Source organism: Phasianus colchicus, chromosome 1, assembly GCF_987193195.1.
Source record: "Phasianus colchicus chromosome 1, bPhaCol1.hap1.1, whole genome shotgun sequence".
Classification (NCBI taxonomy): domain Eukaryota; kingdom Metazoa; phylum Chordata; class Aves; order Galliformes; family Phasianidae; genus Phasianus; species Phasianus colchicus.
The window spans coordinates 1,490,382-1,509,033 of NC_143436.1; the positions used below are offsets into that span (position 1 = coordinate 1,490,382).

Here is an 18,652-nt window from a genome sequence, read left to right on the forward strand (position 1 = left end):
GTTGGATTGTTGAGGGATGGCACCTCCAAGCAGACTGGCTCCACGAATAATGGAAGATGAAGGAGAAGCAGAATGCTGCCTGCTCTGCTAAAAGCAGCCTCTGCTATTCCAGTGTTCAGTTTGCATTGCTTCTAATTAAATCCATTGGCTCTGGTATCTGAAACAAACTGCTCCAGATGTTGCTCCTCTCACCACACGGTGGTTTGGACTTGTGTTACACGTGGAGCTCCCTGTCTTGACTCACAGCAGCAGTGTAAATTTTACTTGGCATGTTCTGAGGTTCTCTCATTTATTTCCTAGCAGGAGCAGGGATGGTGGTTTCTGATTTGGCTGATTGGCTGCTGCAGGCTGCACCTGCTGCTTCACGCAGCGCTACTTGGAATGGTTTTCTCTCTAAAGAAGTGCATATATCAGTAAGCACGAGGCGTCCAGAACCTGCCTGGTTTTTCATGATTGCAGTTCTGCAAAAATGAATTCCATTTTGGCAAAGAAATGACATACTGGAGTAACCACGGTCTCCACTTGAAAGGTGTCTGCAGCCTTTCCCCGCTGTAACCGCAGCCAAAAACAGAAATAGAAGCTGTGGGAGGACAGGACCTGTTGCACAGATTGTGATTTCAGCTGCTCCAGCTCTGCTGAGTTTCTCATAGTGTCTGAGCTACTGACCAGTGGTGACAGTGGAAGCTTCCCATGGCCTCTGCTCTCCCAGACCAGTCCATCTTTCCATGCAGCAGATGTGGTGGTGCACCCTAATGGCCAGTGGAGGATATGCTTGTTTCTCACCACGTTCCTGACTGATTCCAAGTAACTGAGCTGTACTAAAAGCTGAATATGTAGTTCTTGAAGGCTTTCCAGTGGCAAAACTCCAACTCTGGCTCTGAGTCTTAGTAGCCTTGTGCTGCAACAGCTCCACAACTGGATGCAGCAGTTCTCAGGCCCAATTTCTGCCTTGACTTTGGTGTCAACTTTTCGGTGTCAAGTTTCAAGTTTGGATGCCTAAATCTGCTTTTAAGAACGCAGTTAAAACAAAGTTGACTTCTTTCTCTCTCTCCCAAAAGCACTCAGCTTCCAATAAACTCTCTCCTTCTGTACAAACAGGTCTTCCTCCTCTATTTTTCCACCATCCCCAGGGCCACCAAGCTGCAGTGCTGCAGCAGACACCTCTGAGAGCACTCCATGACCACGATGCTGTCTGCTGGTGCTCTCTCCCTGCCCAAACCTTACACCCTGAGCACTCCATTACATCTCCCTGCACAGCTCAGTGGCACTTCTGCTTAAGGCAGCCGACGTGGCAGTAGCTTAAAAATCACATGCAAAGAAAGCATTTCAAACATAGTTAGCTTGCTTCCCATCCCTAATTGTGGAAACTCATAGAGTGGCTTAGGTTGGGAGGGTCCTTTCAGCTGTTTCTTGTGAAGAAATCATTTTGCAGAAGTTCTCTGACCAGAGAGCTTCCAGATCTGTGATAACTGAGCAGTTTGTGTGCCAGGCATGAGAAGGATGCTCGTGATGGGGTATTGAATCTTCTGCTTTTTTGGATACGGGTCTGAGTATTGCATGGGAAGTGCAGTCTTCAGTGGCTGCACGCTCTGAAACCCTTTGGAACATTCCTGCTTATTCTCCTGGAAGGAACCACCTGGGGATAAGGTTGCAAAGTGAACTCTTCTGTCTGTTTTTTCAGCCATCTTTACTGTTCTCTTTCTCTCCCTTCCTTCACTCTCTCCCTGTCCTGCCTCTCGCTGCCTCTCTCTCGTGGTGGGCATTGCTCAGAGTCTTTAGACCTGCAGGCAGAGGGTACGTATGGCTCAGGGTTCCAAACATCCACCGTACACATAGCTGCTCTCAATCCATGCTGGGCCAGAAGCAGAGGAACACTGGGAAACCTCAGCATTTCCCAATCAGTTCAAACAGATCCTAGAAAGAGCACTTCCAAGCACTGAACACGAGGGTGTGTGTTGTCCTTCGTCAAGCATGCTCACAGCCAGCCTGCCTGCTAACAGACGTGGTGCTCGCTCATGTTGTGTGTCCTCCAGCTTCTGCCATTCCTCCCCTGTCAGCTTTTCCTGCAAAGAGGAAACGTGTTGTGCAGTTGCAAAGGGAAGCTCTGCTGCTGGCTGTGGTTTGCAGTGTGGTTTCCTCTGCCCGTGGTGCAGCCACGTGCTCTGCTCAGACTTTCCCACAACAAGAGCAGATGTTTTATCTGTGTGCCGTAAATGTTTTGTTTTTTTTTTTATAAAAATATATATATTTTTGTATGAAGTTTGCTTTCTGTTTTAAACTGGGGGTTTTTACCAGTTATTTTCTAAAGCTCACCCATGTAAACCAGGTTTCCCTGCTGCTGTGCATGCAAGCAAGACTGCTTTGATTTCTATAAGATCAGAGAGCCAAAAGAGAACATAACTGCAATAAGCACATCTCAAGGCTGTTTTGAGAGCACATTAAGGGAAACACTGTGCTGTCATATCCAGAAAGGAGAGGTGTGTGCTGAACAGGAGCTGATCCCTCTGGCAGCACTCAGGGAATGCAGCTCAGCATCACCTCCATCCCCAGAGGCTGCAGAGAAATGCAACGCTTTAACAAGATGATTCCTTATGGCACGTGCTTATTAAATTTACTAATGCAATAATTAACAACTTTGGATATTTTTCAGGCCTCTTCTGTAAGCAGTTGAGCATGCACTGCTTGTTCCCAAGGGCTGCCTCCCAGGCTGTGCTTCTTGCAGGAGGAATGCAGGTGTTTGCATGCCCTGCTGCCAGCTCTTTTTAGTATTGGAGATGAAGGGCAGCTGTTGTACTTGATGCTTTCCAAGTGCTGAGCTGCACAGATGTCCCTTAAAAGATGAGGTGCCCAAAATGGGACCAGGCATTGCATTTCTGTATAACTATGGTAGAAATCACCTCTTGCTTCTGATCACACACAGCTCTGGGGTGAAATCTCCTCCTTCCCACAGCAGTGCAAGCTGCTGCAGCTGGCCCCAGCCCTGAGCTGAGCTACGTGCTCACAGTGGATGTTTTGAGCTCTCCCATTTGGGATGTGTTTTCCTTTGTGCAGCTCTGCTGCTGCAGTGCTGATCTGTTCTGCACGAGGTGGGGGTGCAGCTGCGTGCCTGCAGCTCCTTTTGCTGCTGGAATGGGATGGGATGGGTTGGGATGGGATGGAATGGAATGGAACTGAGTGGAACAAGCATGCATGGAGCATGGAATGTGGCATGGAGCATGGAGCATGACCGCAGCGTTCTTGTAGAACATCAGTGCTCTTCTATTCAGAGAGAAGAGTGAAAATGCAGTGACTTGATCAGAGGTCCCATTTCACCAGGAAACGTTTCCAACCAGAGGTGAACATTTCGTTCAGTAGTTGGCACAGATGGGATCTTTCCTGTAGACATGTTGGCCTTTCCAGTGGCAGATTGCATGTGAATTTGGTGTCCAAACCTCCCCATATCCAACTGCTGCCCACCCAACACCAACAGTGCATGCAGTGCTCTGCTCCAGTAGGGCTCAGCGTGAGCTGTGCTCAGCCATGCTTCTCATCCACATCCTGCTCCAATATCCATCCTACCTCTGTGTTTCCTGGAGCATCTTTACAGCATTTCGTTGTCTGTGACACTGATTGTCTCCCCATCAGAGCAGAGGATATCTGAAAGGAGTCCCAGAGGTGGGTAGGGCTGAGCTCCAGCTGAGGCAGTTTCATGCAACACCAAACCCACTCCTTCCTGAGGTTCTTAGAGCCCAAATTCATGGCTGCAACCTGAATTCCTTACAGGCCCTTTGGTAATGAGATGTAGATGAGCATTGCATGTGACCTCAGGAGCAGCACTACCTGCTGTCAGGTGGATTCCTTCATGGCATAGCTGGATATCCAGCAAAGCTGCAGTGTGAGTGCTTCTGCTGGATGCAAAACCAGCAGTCAGAGCTGAGAAGAGGGGCAGAAGGAGAAGCTGTGGGTTTTGCATGGTGTCATAGGAGTGAGTGCTGAAACTGAGCAGGAGAGAGGTGCCCAAAGAAGTGCAGTGCTAAAACGTTCTCCGTAAAGCCAGGGGAAACCTGCTGAGGTGCTGTCAGAAGGGGAGTGAGCTCCTGATGTTGTCTTCATACAAAGAGCAGCACGTTGCTTCATTTGATCTGGGTATCAGTTTTGCTATAGAATGGGTCTGTGGCAATTTCTGTACTTAAGGACTGTGGATGTGTTTTAGCCCTGTTTTTCCAGGCACTTGCAGGAGAAATCTCTCTCATTAATCTGAGGAAGCTTTGCGTTTTGGCAGTAGTGCAGAACAGGTTGGACAGCCATTCTGTAGCACCTGAATCTCTGCAGAGAATCCCTTCTTGTCTAAAGCAACATGAAGGCATTCCAGGCATCAAAAGCCTTCTTGAAGCCAGATAAAACCACAGCTCCATCAGGCTGCCCAGGGCCTGATCCAGCCTGGCCTTCAAAGCCTCCAGGGATGGAGCATCAACCACATCTCTGGGCAACCTGTGCCAGTGCCTCACCACCCTCACTGTGAAAGACTTTTTCCTTAGATCCAACCTAAATCTCTTCACACTTGAAGCCATTTCTCCTTGTTCTGCCACCACAGACCCTGCTCAAGGATCTGTCCCTTCCTTTCCTGCAGTTCCTTGTTAGATACAGGCTGCTCTCACATCACCTCACAGCCTTCTCTTCTCCAGCTGCACAGCCCCAGCTCTCAGCCTGTCCTATGAGAGCTGTTTAATCCCTAGGATAAGATAATGCTTTTAAATCCCACTTTATTTTTGATTCTTCTTTCCTTATGGCAATTCTGTGGCCTCTGCCAGGAGAGGAGGAGGAGGAATGTATTTTCTCTCGGATAGAGTTTAAACCCCATTCACTGACACTTTAATATGACCATAACTTCTCCCCACACAGCGATTCAGGCTGCATGGTGATTGATAAGCTGACCATCACAGACATGGGAACGACCAAAGCATCCAAACCACTGAACAATGCTTCCCAGCACCCAGAAGAGCACCAGAACACGGCGCCGGTTACGGAAATGGCCACGAAAGACAGGTGAGCTGGTCCAACCCACCAGCACTGCCCATACCAGAGCCCCATGTCAGACAGTCCCAGGTGACAAAGCCAGGCAGGTGGGCTGTCCTATGGAACCTGCTGCTGATACCTGTGGTGTGAGAAGGAAGTTAAGGCCGGTGCTTTGAGCTTTGTGCCACCAGTCCTCTTGATTCCACATCTATTCTGGATATCAGCAGCACTGCTGCTCGCACTGGAGCTGCAGGGGAATTGTAACATTTGAATCCACAGTTTGGTGAGGGTGTGTGGCCCTGCAGAACCATCCAGTGTTGGCCTTACATATCCCTGTCCTGGGATAAGGCAGGGAAGCAAGGCAGCAGGACTGCACCTGCAATGCAAGCAGAGGAGCACTGAGGGGTCTGGACTTTGATTTCACATAGAATCACACAGAATGGTTTGGGTTGGAAGGGACCTCAAGCTCCAACCCAACCCCCCAACCACAGGCAGGACCACCAACCTCCACATTTCATACCAGCCCAGGCTGCCCAGGGCCCCATCCAACCTGGCCTTGAACACCTCCAAGGATGGACGGGGCATCGACAGCCTCTCTGGCCAGCTGTTCCAGCACCTCACCACTCTTTCTGTACAGAACTTCCCCCTAACATCCAACCTCAATCTTCCCTCCTTCCACTTCAAACCATTTCCTCATGTCCTGCAGTTATCTACCCTTTCACAGAGTTGATTCCCCTCCTGTTTGTAGGCTCCCTTTAGGTCCTGAAAGGCTGCAGTGAGGTCACTCCACAGCCTCCTCTTCTCTAGGCTGAACAAGCCCAGCTCCCTCAGCCTGTCTTTGTAGGGAAGGTGCTGCAGCCCTCTGATCATCTTCATGGCCCCCCTCTGGACCCTCTCCAACAGCTCCCTGTCTTTCTTGCACTGGGGGCTCCACACCTGGATGCAGTGCTGCAGATGGGGCCTCATGAGGGCAGAGCAGAGAGGGACAATCCCCTCCCTGTCCCTGCTGCCACCTCTCTGCTGATGGAGAAGCGCAGGATTTTGTGAAGGGACTGGGAGAGGCTCTGATTGGGAAAGCTGATTGCTTTATAGCAGGTAGAAGCAGCAGAAGTAGAGAAGGGATGGCTCAGGTGCTGCTGTAGAGAAGAATATCCAGAATTAAGCTTTAGGAGCAGGAGGACCCAGTGCTGTGTGTCTCTAATATCACTCTTTGGGTTTGTCCTTAGGAAAGAAGAAACCTTGCCTTGTGCTGAAGCCACATTAAATGGCCCTGCTTGATGACACAGATGCAATGGGACGTGTGTGATCCAGGCCAGGCTGCTACCTGGTGATGCAATTTGTCAATTTTTTTTTTTTTTTTTTTTTTCATTTTAATTTTATTTTTTAATAAATGCTGCATTGATGAGAGAGCTGGCATTCAGGACCAGACCCGGAGTTTCAACACCAACAATCTGTTCTGAAAGACACTCGCATTGTCTAAATGTAGCATCGATCAGTTAGTCATCACAGGAATGATGGGGTTCTTCCCAAGCAAGCCTTCTGCCTAACTTCAGTTCCTGTCCCCTTCCCTCTCTCCCTTGGTTTTGTTTTGTATTTGGGGTTCAGTCCTATTTTCTTAGTGTTATTGCACACAGTATTCAGCTTCTCTTCAGAAAGGTAGCAGGTCTAACGCTGGGACACGGACATCACACAGCAGTCCCACAGTCGTGTGACCAAAGTTCCTGATGGAGCTGCCTTTGGGCAGCATTTGCACCGCTTTTGTATAGCAATAAAGCCTTATCAGAAACATTTCATAGGAGGAAAAAGATGCAAACACTTTAAACGGGACGAGGCAGGGAGGGTTTTTGTTGTTTTTTTTTTTTTTGTGGGATGGGAGGGATATCACTGACATCGTCCCAAGCCAGAGGCCAGGTAGCCAACCTGCCGTCGTGCTGAACTGTCTCGAGAAGCAGCCAGGCTCTCAATTAATTGCTCCGTGCTCTGCCAGTGAGAGGCAGGCTGGTTCACTGCAGGACCTCAGGTCGCCAGCAGTCGGGCCTCTGCTGTCTGAGCCATCACAGCTCCACTTCCCAGATGCCCTCCGTTGGCTGCAGAGTATGCAAAGAAGGTAACGCGGCCGAGAGGAGAGCGATGCTTCGGACTGCTGCCGTGCAGGAGCGAGAGCAGATATGGCACAAACAGGTTATCAGGTGTTTGCTGGCTTTTTTGGAGACTATTGTATTTTCAAAATGATTATTATGAAAAATCCTTTTTGTTTGTTTGTTTGTTTTTGTTTTGTTGGTTTTTTTTTATTATTTTGTTTTGTTCTTGTTTTTTTTTTTTTTCCCTTCTGTTTGTTTTGTTCTGTTTGTAAAGTTTTTAATGGATGCAGGAACAGCAACACTTTTGCACTTTGTACCTAGCGACAACATTGGAGAATGAAATGGTCCCAGCACAGGACTCCTGCTGTTACTTTACCCTCCCAAATCCCTTGGGCAGGAGGTCGTGGTGAGCTGGGGGAACGTGGGATGGTTGAGCACAGCAGCACAGAGCACCGGACTGCACCTCACGCTGCCTGGGAGCAAGGTCAGTTACAGATGGGTGCTTGCCCACACAGCACAGGACCTGCCATGCAGGCAGGAGGACCCGATCCTGTAAGGACCGTGCCAGCTCTGCTCTGGTTTTTGTCCCTGTCTCTGCGTTGAGCTCCTTGCCAGATGGACTCGTGCACACAGATCATACAGGCGTAGCTGTTGGGCTTCTGCAGCCCCCCAGGGTCACCGTTTCCTGCCAACCTGCCTGGTGTGTAAGCCGTGTGCTGACACACAGCCATCAGCATCCAGCGCTGCTGCTTTCAGTAGATCTGAGCTGGAAAATCGTTCACTTTGGAATAAAAGCATGAAGCTCGACACGTAGGTAGCCAAATAGCTTCTTTTCCAATGTATTCTCACCTGTGCACAACGAGAGACTTTACCCTGTGAGTATGAAAAGTACCTCACTCCTACCTGTTGTTATGAGCAAAGGGCATCCTAGCCAGACTTCGGGCTCCAAGGAAAACACAACCTTTATATTTAACTGTGATCTGTATGTAGTGCATATGAGATTTTCCTAACCACGGTGGGTGTGTGTTGGGGGGGGTGAGGTGAACACAATGCTTTCACTGCTGGAGTCATTTTGCTCTGCAGGGTCAGTGTCTGATGGTGACATACCTACAGCGTGAGGCTGTTGTATCCCCAAGCATCACACCTTTCCATTTTTGCTCTTAGGAAAGATGTGGCTTCAGAGCACCAGAGCTGGAGATGGGAGCACAGGAGGTGATTTGAAGGCGATGCACTGGGGTTGTGTGCTGCTGATGGCTGTGGTTTCTCCCAGCTGCAATCCCTGGGTGCTCACGTGGCACAGCACTGTTGTTCTGGAATTTTTCCCCCTCCCTCCTCGTAACTTAAAAGAGATAATTTAAAAGATGCTTTGTGCTGGAAGGAGAACACACTTTCTGCTTTGTTACCTTGCTTGCTCATTAGAGACCCGTCCCACTCTTGGCCAGGATGAGTAGTTTGGAGTTCCTCGTTGGCAACATGTTGGATTAAGTCTTAATTTTCAGAGGATTGGTGCTAGAGATTTTCTGGAAACCAGGTTAGGGCGTTCTTTAAACACCCAAAAATGATACTATAGGAAAGCATTCATTAAATACTGATCCCTGCAGCCAATGGAAGGCTGCTATGGGGCTCAGTCCCAGTAACTTCCAGTTGGTGACAGTGTACTTGTCCAGCCCCTTCTCACATACAGTCCCATCAGTGGCTGTGAGCTCTGCCGTGCTGCAGCTGTGACCAGACCTGCTCAGACCCATCAGCAGCAGCAAGATGGGATCTTCCTCCCAGCGTGAGATGTTTTCAGCTCCCTTGTTCTCCTGACACACCGTCTTTGCACGAGGTGCTGCCTTACCCTTGCAGCACAGTGCTGGCTGATATCACAGGAGCCCTGCTCCTCTGTTGGGGTTGGCTTTGGGAGCAGAGCTGTGGAGGTGTGCAAGAATTTCTCTCTCTGTGCCTTCCCCACCTTTTGGCTTTGAGTCTGTAAGTCTAAAGGGAAGCTCATCATCATCTGTTTCAAACATAGCAGGAAGCAGAATGCAAGCGTGGTGTATTTACTGAGGGACTCAGCACCAACCAGAGGGTTTCTCCCCGCTGGTTTTAGGGTTCTGCAGTGCAGAACAGACCCAGAGCCCAATTATATCCATGAGAAAAGCCCCCCTACCTGTGCTGTTTGGTCAGAAAACGATAAATTCACACTTAGCCCCATCCTTCCTCTTCTACGTGCAGCGTTTGGAATCTGTCCACATCTGTCTGGCAGATAGAATTTTAGTTCTGAACACGTGTGAGTGTGTGTCTGTGGGCACACATCTGCAATATGTGTTGGTTCCACGTGTGTTTATGCAACGCACACAGTTGGGTATTGCAAGCTGGAGCAGTGAGATGTGGTCCGAGAGCGAGATGGGAACTCGGGGAGAGGGGGTTGAAGCAACATTTCTCTTTGCTTTGGTTTTTCATTGGACCTCGTGCTTGAATTTTCCCTTGCTGCACAATAAGAGAGAGCTGGTGCTGCATTCCTTCTTCATACCAAGATGTGGCATTGAGTTCTGGGCTGGAATTCCTTTGCTATCCTCGAGAGCTGAGGTCCTCAAACCCACGCATAGGTGATCAGTCCCTCAGATGACAGCATCCCAGTACCCAGCTGGGTGCTGTGAGCTCCGAGCACAAGGTTGGCAGGTTAAAAACCATTTACAATGAGGATTGGGCTGTGATTTACCTCTGCATGTCAACTTGCAAAAAAAAAAGAAAAAAAAAAAGCAACCTTTGGTCAGGGCAGCCGTGCGTCGTTAGCTAATTATGGACAGTGCCTTAGCTTATCTCCAGGGTTATGCACCGTTTTTCTAGGTCTGAGCTGAAGTGGGAGCTTCCAGAAGCACACACAATGTATTCAACCCATCTCTGCAATGTATTTTCGGTGACCATTTTAAGACTCTCTGGGTTTGATGCAGTTCTTATGGACTCGATGTGGCTGAAGTTTCCAGGTTACAGGGAGTGAGGAGGTGATCTCTGGGTGATGGTTTCCCTCCGTCGGGTGCCATCTGATGGCAGGATCCCAGGAACCTGAGCACCATTTGCCATGTACGTATGCATAGAAACCTCCTGCCAGATGGAAGCAGGGAAAATCAACATTTAAGCTCCACTTATCTCACCCAGAATTCACTCACCTCACTGCTGGAAGGGCATTACGGCACTGCTCTGACCTCTCCATTAAGTGTTGTACAAAAATTGACCATTTCCCAATGACTGTTACCTGTCACCTTTCCCAGCCTGCATATAAAGATGTTGGTGAGATGCACTGTGTGCAAAATGTGTTTTTGTATCTCTCCGTGGAGTTGCGGGGCATTTGTAAAGGGCACATTCTCCCCCATCTCTTTATTATTTCCTCATCTGTTTGGACAGATGTCAACTATTAAAAAACCTTTTCTCGGCGGCTCCGTTCTCATTGCTGGTTGTTCAGAGCTTTCTGAAAGCTGCCCTGGTTCGTGCTGTAGGGATTTCCCATTGTTGGTGGGTTCTGATAACAGTTGACTTCTCATGCAGAACGCCGCTGATCCTCATGGAAACCAAACTCAGGATGGGATATCCCAGATGGAGCCACACATCTCCCAGGGGCTCTGAATGGCTGTTGGCAGCTCTCTGTGACTCCCAGTGGCCCTCGGTGGCTCTTGGTGGCTCCTAGTGGCTCTCAGTGGCTCTCGTGGCTCCCAGTGGCTCTCAATCACTTTCAGTGGCACCCAACAGCTCTTGGTGGCTCTCAATTGCTCCCAGTGGCTTCCAGTGCCCCCCCCCAAAGCTCTTGGTGGCCCTCACTGGCTCCCAGTGGCCCCCTGTAGTTCTCAGTGGCTCTCAGTGGCTCTCAACTGCTCTCAGTGGTTCTCAGTGGCTCTCAATTGCTTTCAGTGGCTCCCAGTGGCTCTTGGTGGCTCTCAGTTACTCTCAGTGTCTCCCAGTGGCTCTTGGTGGCTCTCAATTACTCTCAGTGGCTCCCAATGGCCCCCCATAGCTTTTGGTGGCTCTCAATCGCTCCCAGTGGCTCTCAATCATTCTCAGTGGCCCCCAGTAGCTCTTGGTGGCTCTCAATTGCTCTTAATGGCTTCCAGTGGCCCTCAGTGACTCTCAATTGCTCTCAGTGGCTTCCCACAGTCCCTGTAGCTCTTGATAGCTCCCAGTGGCTCTCAGTGGCCCCCTGTAGCTCTCAGTGGCTCTCACTGACCCTCTGAGTTGTTCCCAGTGGCTTCCAATGGCTCTGAATGCCTCCCCCCCCCATACTTCTCAGTGGCTCTTGATCACTCTCAGTGACTCTGAGTTGCTCTCAGTAGCAATCAGTTGCTCCCAGTGGCTTCCAGTGGCTCTCAATTGCTCTCAGTGGTTCCCAATGCTCTCCCCACCCCATAGCTCTCAGTAGCTCTCAGTCCCTCCCAGTGGCTCTGAGTGGCTCTGAGTGGCTCCTTGTGGTTCTTGGTGGCTCTCAATTGCTCTCAGACTCCCAAAGGCCCCCCATGGCTCTTGCTGGCTCCCAATGGCTCTCAGTGGTTCTCAGTTGCTCCCAGTGGCTCTCAGTTGCTCTCTGTGGCTCCCAATGGCCTCCCGTAGCTCTCAGTAGCTCTTGGTGGCTCCCAGTGACTCTTACTCTCAATCACTCAGTGTCTTCCAATGCCTCCCAGTGGCTCCCAGTGGCCCCTCTTAGCTCTTAGTGGCTCTTGGTGGCTCCTGGTGGTTTCCAATGGCTCCAAATGGCTCCCTGTGGCTCTGAGTGGCCCCTCTTAGCTCTCAGTGGCTCTTGGAGGCTCTCAGTGGTTCCCAGTGGCTCCCAATGGCTCCCAGTAGCTCCCAGTGGCCCCTCTAAGCTCTTGGTGGCTCTTGGTGGTTTCCAATGGCTCCCAGTAGCTCCCAGTGGCTCTCATTAACTCTCAGTTGCTCCCAGTGGCTTCCAACGACTCCTAGTAGTTTCCAGTGGCCTCTCTTAGCTCTTAGTGGCTCTTGGTGGCTCATGGTGACTCCCAATGGCTCCAAATGGCTCCCTGTAGCTCTGAGTGGCCCTCTTAGCTCTCAGTGGCTCTTGGAGGCTCTCAGTGATTCCCAATGGCTCCCAGTAGCTCCCAGTGGCCCCTCTAAGCTCTTGGTGGCTCTTGGTGGTTTCCAATGGCTCCCAGTAGCTCCCAGTGGCTCTCATTAACTCTCAGTTGCTCCCAGTGGCTTCCAACGACTCCTAGTAGTTTCCAGTGGCCTCTCTTAGCTCTTAGTGGCTCTTGGTGGCTCATGGTGACTCCCAATGGCTCCAAATGGCTCCCTGTAGCTCTGAGTGGCCCTCTTAGCTCTCAGTGGCTCTTGGAGGCTCTCAGTGATTCCCAATGGCTCCCAGTAGCTCCCAGTGGCCCCTCTAAGCTCTTGGTGGCTCTTGGTGGTTCCCAATGGCTCCCAATGGCTCCCAGTAGCTCCCAGTGGCTCTCATTAACTCTCAGTTGCTCTCAGTGGCTTCCAACGACTCCTAGTAGCTTCCAGTGGCCTCTCTTAGCTCTTAGTGGCTCTTGGTGGCTCATGGTGGCTTCCAATGGCTCCAAATGGCTCCCTGTGGCTCTGAGTGGCCCCTCTTAGCTCTCAGTGGCTCTTGGAGGCTCTCAGTGGTTCCCAGTGGCTCCCAATGGCTCCCAGTAGCTCCCAGTGGCCCCTCTAAGCTCTTGGTGGCTCTTGGTGGTTCCCAATGGCTCCCAGTAGCTCCCAGTGGCTCTCATTAACTCTCAGTTGCTCCCAGTGGCTTCCAACGACTCCTAGTAGCTTCCAGTGGCCTCTCTTAGCTCTTAGTGGCTCTTAGTGGCTCTTAGTGACTCCCAGTGCCTCCAAATGGCTCCCAATAGCTCCCAGAGACGCCTCTTAGCTCTTGGTGACTCTTGGTGGCTCTTTGTGGTTTCCAATAGCTCCAAATGGCTCCCAGTAGCTACGAGTGGCCCCTCTTAGCTCTTGGTGGCTCTCAATGGCTCCCAATGGATCCCAGTGGCTCCCAGCAGCTCCCAGTGGCCCCTCTTACCTCTTGGTGGCTCCCAGTGGCTCCCAGTGGCACAGGGCCAGTCCTTACAGAGTTTGGCTTAGCTGCCATTGCCGGTGTCACTCAGCACATGGAGGATGCTCCATTTGCCTTAAGGTGCATTGATGTCACGTCACTCGTTCATTCCAAAACAACAGAAAACCATTAATTACCCCCACAACGATCCATTTACTTAAGTCTCCTTAACAACAGATGGCTTGAATACGTGCACACCACACAAAAGAGGAGCGTGCAGTCATCAGCTCATAGCTCAGTGTTGGGTTCCATCGTGTGATTGGGAGCAAAGGCATTGGGGGGTGGGAGAGCATCCTAACGCTCCATGCTTCTTGCAGCCATCGTCCCAGCATCTCACGTTGGGTTTAGGGACACCTCTTGGGACCGGGTTGCATCCTTCCCTCCCACCACAGCCCCGGTCCTGCTGCAGGGAGAGCAATAACAGTTCCAGGCAGAACATCAGTGCCTTTCTTTGAGTTTGGAAGTGATTGCTTCTCGTTCCAGCTCGGGAATCACTTTTGGAGTCAGTTTTCATCTCCAGATACCCAGAAGTAAAGTGAAAGAGAGCCCAGAAGGATCCCGTGCCATCAGAGTAATTTTCAAGCACCCCGTTGTGGTTCCCAGTGCCTTAATTACCACCATGGATCCAACAAGAGGTATCGTGGTTCATCTCACTCTTCTCCTCCTCTGCCTCCCTCCCCAGGACTCACTCACACTGACCCCATATCCTTGGGGTGCTCACATCATCCCCACATCCCCAGAAGGTTCACACCATCCCCATGTTCTTGGGTTGCTCACATCACCCCCATGTCCCCAGAATGCTCACACCATCCCCCATCTTGGGGTGCTCACACCATCCCCATGTTCTTGGGGTGCTCACACCATTCTTATGGCCCCAGAATGCTCATACCATCACCCATCTTGGGGTGCTCACACAGTCCCCACGTCCCCAGAATGTTCACACCATCCCCATGTTCTTGGGGTGCTCACATCCACCCATGTTCCAAGAATGTTCACACCATCCCCCATCTTGGGGTGCTCACACCATCCCCATGTTCTTGGGGTGGTCAGATCACCCCCATGGCCCCAGAATGCTCACACCATCACCCATCTTGGGGTGTTCACATCATCCCCATGATCTTGGGGTGCTCACACCATCCTCATGTCCCCAGAATGCTCACACCATCCCCCATCTTGGGGTGCTCACAGTGTCCCCATAATCTTGGGGTGCTCACACCATCCTCATGGCCCCAGAATGCTCACACCATCCCCCATCTTGGGGTGCTCACACAGTCCCCATGTCCCCAGAATGTTCACACCATCCCCCATCTTGGGGTGTTCACATCATCCCCATGTTCTTGGGGTGCTCACATACCCCCATGTCCCCAGAATGCTCACACCATCCCCCATCTTGGGGTGCTCACACCATCCCCCATGTTCTTGGGTTGCTCACATATCCCCAAGTACCCAGAATGTTCACACCATCACCCATCTTGGGGTGCTCACAGTGTCCTTATGATCTTGGGGTGCTCACACCATCCCCATGTTCTTGGGGTGCTCACATCCACCCATGTTCCAAGAATGCTCACACCATCACCCATCTTGGGATGCTCACAGTGTCTCCACGATCTTGGGGTGCTCACACAGTCCCCATGTGCCCAGGATGTTCACACCATCCCCATGACCTTGGGGTACTCACACCATCCCCATGTTCTTGGGGTGGTCAGATCACCCCCATGTCCCCAGAATGCTCACACCATCACCCATCTTGGGGTGTTCACATCATCCCCATGATCTTGGGGTGCTCACACCATCCTCATGTCCCCAGAATGCTCACACCATCCCCCATCTTGGGGTGTTCACACAGTCCCCACGTCCCCAGGATGTTCACACCATCCCCATGTTCTTGGGGTGCTCACATCCACCCATGTTCCAAGAATGCTCACACCATCACCCATCTTGGGGTGCTCACATCATCCCCATGATCTTGGGGTGCTCACAGTGTCCCCATGATCTTGGGTTGCTCACATACCCCCAAGTCCCCAGAATGCTCACACCATCCCCCATCTTGGGGTGCTCACACCATCCCCATGTTCTTGGGGTGCTCACATACCCCCATGTCCCCAGAATGCTCACACCATCCCCCATCTTGGGGTGCTCACACAGTCACCAAGTCCCCAGAATGTTCACATCATCCCCATGTTCTTGGGGTGCTCACATACCCCCAAGTCCCCAGAATGTTCACACCATCACCCATCTTGGGGTGCTCACACCATCCCCATGATCTTGGGGTGCTCAGATCCACCCATGTCCCCAGAATGCTCACACCATCCCCCATCTTGGGGTGCTCACACCATCCCCATGTTCTTGGGGTGCTCACATACCCCCATGTCCCCAGAATGCTCACACCATCACCCATCTTGGGGTGCTCACAGTGTCCCCACGATCTTGGGGTGCTCACATACCCCCATGTCCCCAGGATGTTCACACCATCCCCATGACCTTGGGGTGCTCACAGTGTCCCCATGACCTTGGGGTGCTCACCCCATCCCCATTCCTGCATTGCCCCACTCCTGAGAATCCGATGATGCGTCGTCATGTGCTGGAATAGAATAGTGCTTAATAGGAAATATTTAATTGCTATTTAATTTGTAATGTAAATTAAAAAAAAAAAAAAAAAAAAACACCTCATTTGTCCATACGGCATGTAAATATTTTCCCCTATCAAATATAAATATTCCTCATCCAAATCCTGATTTTTGTAATGAAAAGATTATTATTATTATTTCTGTCGAACAGAGAGAAAATAATGCTGAGAAGCTGCAGTTCAGCTTCTCCCTCAGCAGCAAAATAGTAGAACTGAACTGAATGGAAAGGTTTTAGCGTTTACTGTTACAGTGCTGAATTTTGGCATCAGAACCTGCTCTGATGGGGCTGTGCTGGAATGGAGCTCCATGATGGGATGGAACTGGGGTGGAAAGGAGCTCTGTAGAGGGCTGATACTGGGGTGGAGCTCTGTACTGGGATGGGGCTGTGCTGGGATGGGGCAGAATTGGGGTGGGCTGGAGCTCCATGCTGGGATTGAGCCCTGTTTTGGAATGAGGCTGTGCTGGGATGGAGCTCCATGATGGGGTGAAACTGGAATGGAGAGGAGCTCCATGCTGGGATGAGGCTGTGCTGGGATAGGACAGAACTGGGATGGAGCTCTGTACTGGGATGGGGCTGTGCTGGGATGGGGCAGAACTGGGATGGGATGGAGCTCTGTACTGGGATTGAGCTGTGCTGGGATGGAGCTCCATGATGGGATGGAACTGGGGTGGGCTGGAGCTCTGTACTGGGATGGGGCTGTGCTGGGATGGAGCTTCATGATGGGATGGAACTGGGATGGAGAGGAGCTCCATGCTGGGATGGGGCTGTGCTGGGATGGGGCAGAACTGGGATGGGATGGAGCTCTGTGCTCAAATGAGGCTTTGCTGGGATGGAGGTCCATGATGGGATGGAACTGGGATGGAGAGGAGCTGCATGCTGGGATGGGGCTGTGCTGGGATAGGACAGAACTGGGATGGAGCTCTGTACTGGGATGGAGCTGTGCTGGGATGGAGGTCCATGATGGGATGGAACTGGGATGGAGAGGAGCTCCATGCTGGGATGGGGCTGTGCTGGGATAGGACAGAACTGGGATGGAGCTCTGTACTGGGATGGGGCTGTGCTGGGATGGGGCAGAACTGGGATGGGATGGAGCTCTGTGCTCAAATGAGGCTTTGCTGGGATGGAGGTCCATGATGGGATGGAACTGGGATGGAGAGGAACTGCATGCTGGGATGGGGCTGTGCTGGGATGGGGCAGAACTGGGATGGAGCTCTGAACTGGGATGGAGCTGTGCTGGGATGGAGCTCCATGATGGGATGGAACTGGAGTGGATCTCTCTACTGGGATTGAAAGCATGGTGGGATGGAGCTGTACTGGGGTGGGGCAGAACTGGGATGGGATGGAGCTCTGTGCTCAAATGGTTCTGTGCTGGGATGGAGCTCCATGGTGGGATGGAGAGGAGCTCTGTGGGAGTGGGATGGGACTGTGCTGGGATGAGACGTGACAGAGCCGTACTGGGAGGGAACAGAGCCATACTGGGATGGGATGGAGCCATAATGGGATGGGATGGAGCAGTAGTGGGGCGTAGCTCTGTGCTGGGTGGGGGCTGTGCTGGGTCACTCTCTGCCTGTGGAGCCACATGGCCTTATTCACATGTGGGGTGGGGAGCACCCAAATGCTTCCATGTCTTTTCCCCCATCCCAAGCTGTGCACACGGGGACCATTGATATAAATGGCAAATTCTGAATTCCTTCATTCCAGAGCTGTTTTTCCATCCATTTCACAATCTGGGAGTTCTGCACCCTGCCAGGACCCCAAAAAACCACTGCCAGGACCCGAATTGCTGCTTTTAATCAGAGTGACCCAAAACGTTTCCAAAAGGATCCATCGCCCTGTGGGGCACAGAGAGCCACTGCCATCCTGGGATGGTGATGGTGGTGGCACAGTGGCAGACCCAGTGGTGTCACCATGGCAGTTCCAGCATTGGCACGGTGGTGGTCCTGGTGTTGTCACCACGGCTGTCCCAGTGTTGGCACCACAGTGGTGGAGGTTTGGGCACTTTGGCAGTCTTGGTGTTGTCACCATGGTGCTTCCAGTGTTGACCCCATGGTGGTTCCAGTGTTGGCACTGCAATGGTGATGATGTTGGCACCATGGCAGTCCCAGTGTTGGCACCACGGTGGTCCCAGTGTTGGCACAATATCAGACCCAGTGTTGACCCCATGGCAGTCTTGGTGTTGTCACCATGGTGGTTCCAGTGTTGGCACTACAGTGGTGCCAGCATTGACCCCATGGCAGCCCCACTGTTGGCACTGCAATGGCGATGGTGTTGGCACCATGGCAGTCCCAGCATTGGCACCATAGTGGTCCCAGTGTTGACCCCACAGCAGTCCCACCATCGACCCTATGGCAGTCCCACTGTTGACCCCATGGCAGCCCCACTGTTGGCACTGCAATGGTGATGGTGTTGGCACCATGGCAGTCCCAGCATTGACCCCATGGCAGTCCCACTGTTGACCCCATGGCAGCCCTACTCTTGGCACAGTATCAGTCCCAGCATTGACCCCATGGCAGCCCCACTCTTGACCCCACAGCAGTCCCCATCCAGGTGCTGCCACACCAGTCCTATTGTTATCATGCTCCCACCCTATTATTGACCCCACAGCAGCCCCAGCTCAGCCCTCACCCCTTTCATCCCCCCCCTCCCCATCCCATCATTGGGTCGCAGTGTCCCCACAGCCTCTCCCCACTGAGCCTTCTGCTTACAGGGCTTCATCTTCCCCAACCCCACATTGGCTGCACTCCATATAGAGCAATAAGAATCACAGAGGGAATCCTGAGGTTTGGGGGGAGGAAGGGGGAAAGGGGGGTCGTGGCAGAGACCCACAGAGAGGAGGGGGTGCACACATGGGAGAGGGGAAGAGCCTCTTCCTCCCCACGCTGCCCTTAAAAGTCAAAGTTGG

At 51.7% G+C, this 18,652-nt stretch overlaps 1 protein-coding gene across 5 annotated transcripts in view; it reads left to right on the forward strand.

Annotated features, from left to right (window-relative positions):
• The window catches only part of PPP6R2 (protein phosphatase 6 regulatory subunit 2), a 71,688-nt gene extending 63,799 nt beyond the window's left edge, over positions 1–7,889 (forward strand). For 2 of the 5 annotated variants that reach the window (XM_090127948.1, XM_090128013.1), the window contains exons 23-25: positions 1,771–1,794; positions 4,882–5,025; positions 6,222–7,889. In XM_090127948.1, coding sequence (XP_089984074.1) covers positions 1,771–1,794; positions 4,882–5,025; positions 6,222–6,273 — 220 coding nt within the window. In that variant the 3' untranslated portion in view covers positions 6,274–7,889. The remainder of the gene's footprint in view (positions 1–1,770; positions 1,795–4,881; positions 5,026–6,221) is intronic. The other 3 variants (XR_016460745.1, XR_016460747.1, XM_090128124.1) reach the window with 3 other exon arrangements.
• Positions 7,890–18,652: the final 10,763 nt, after the last annotated feature.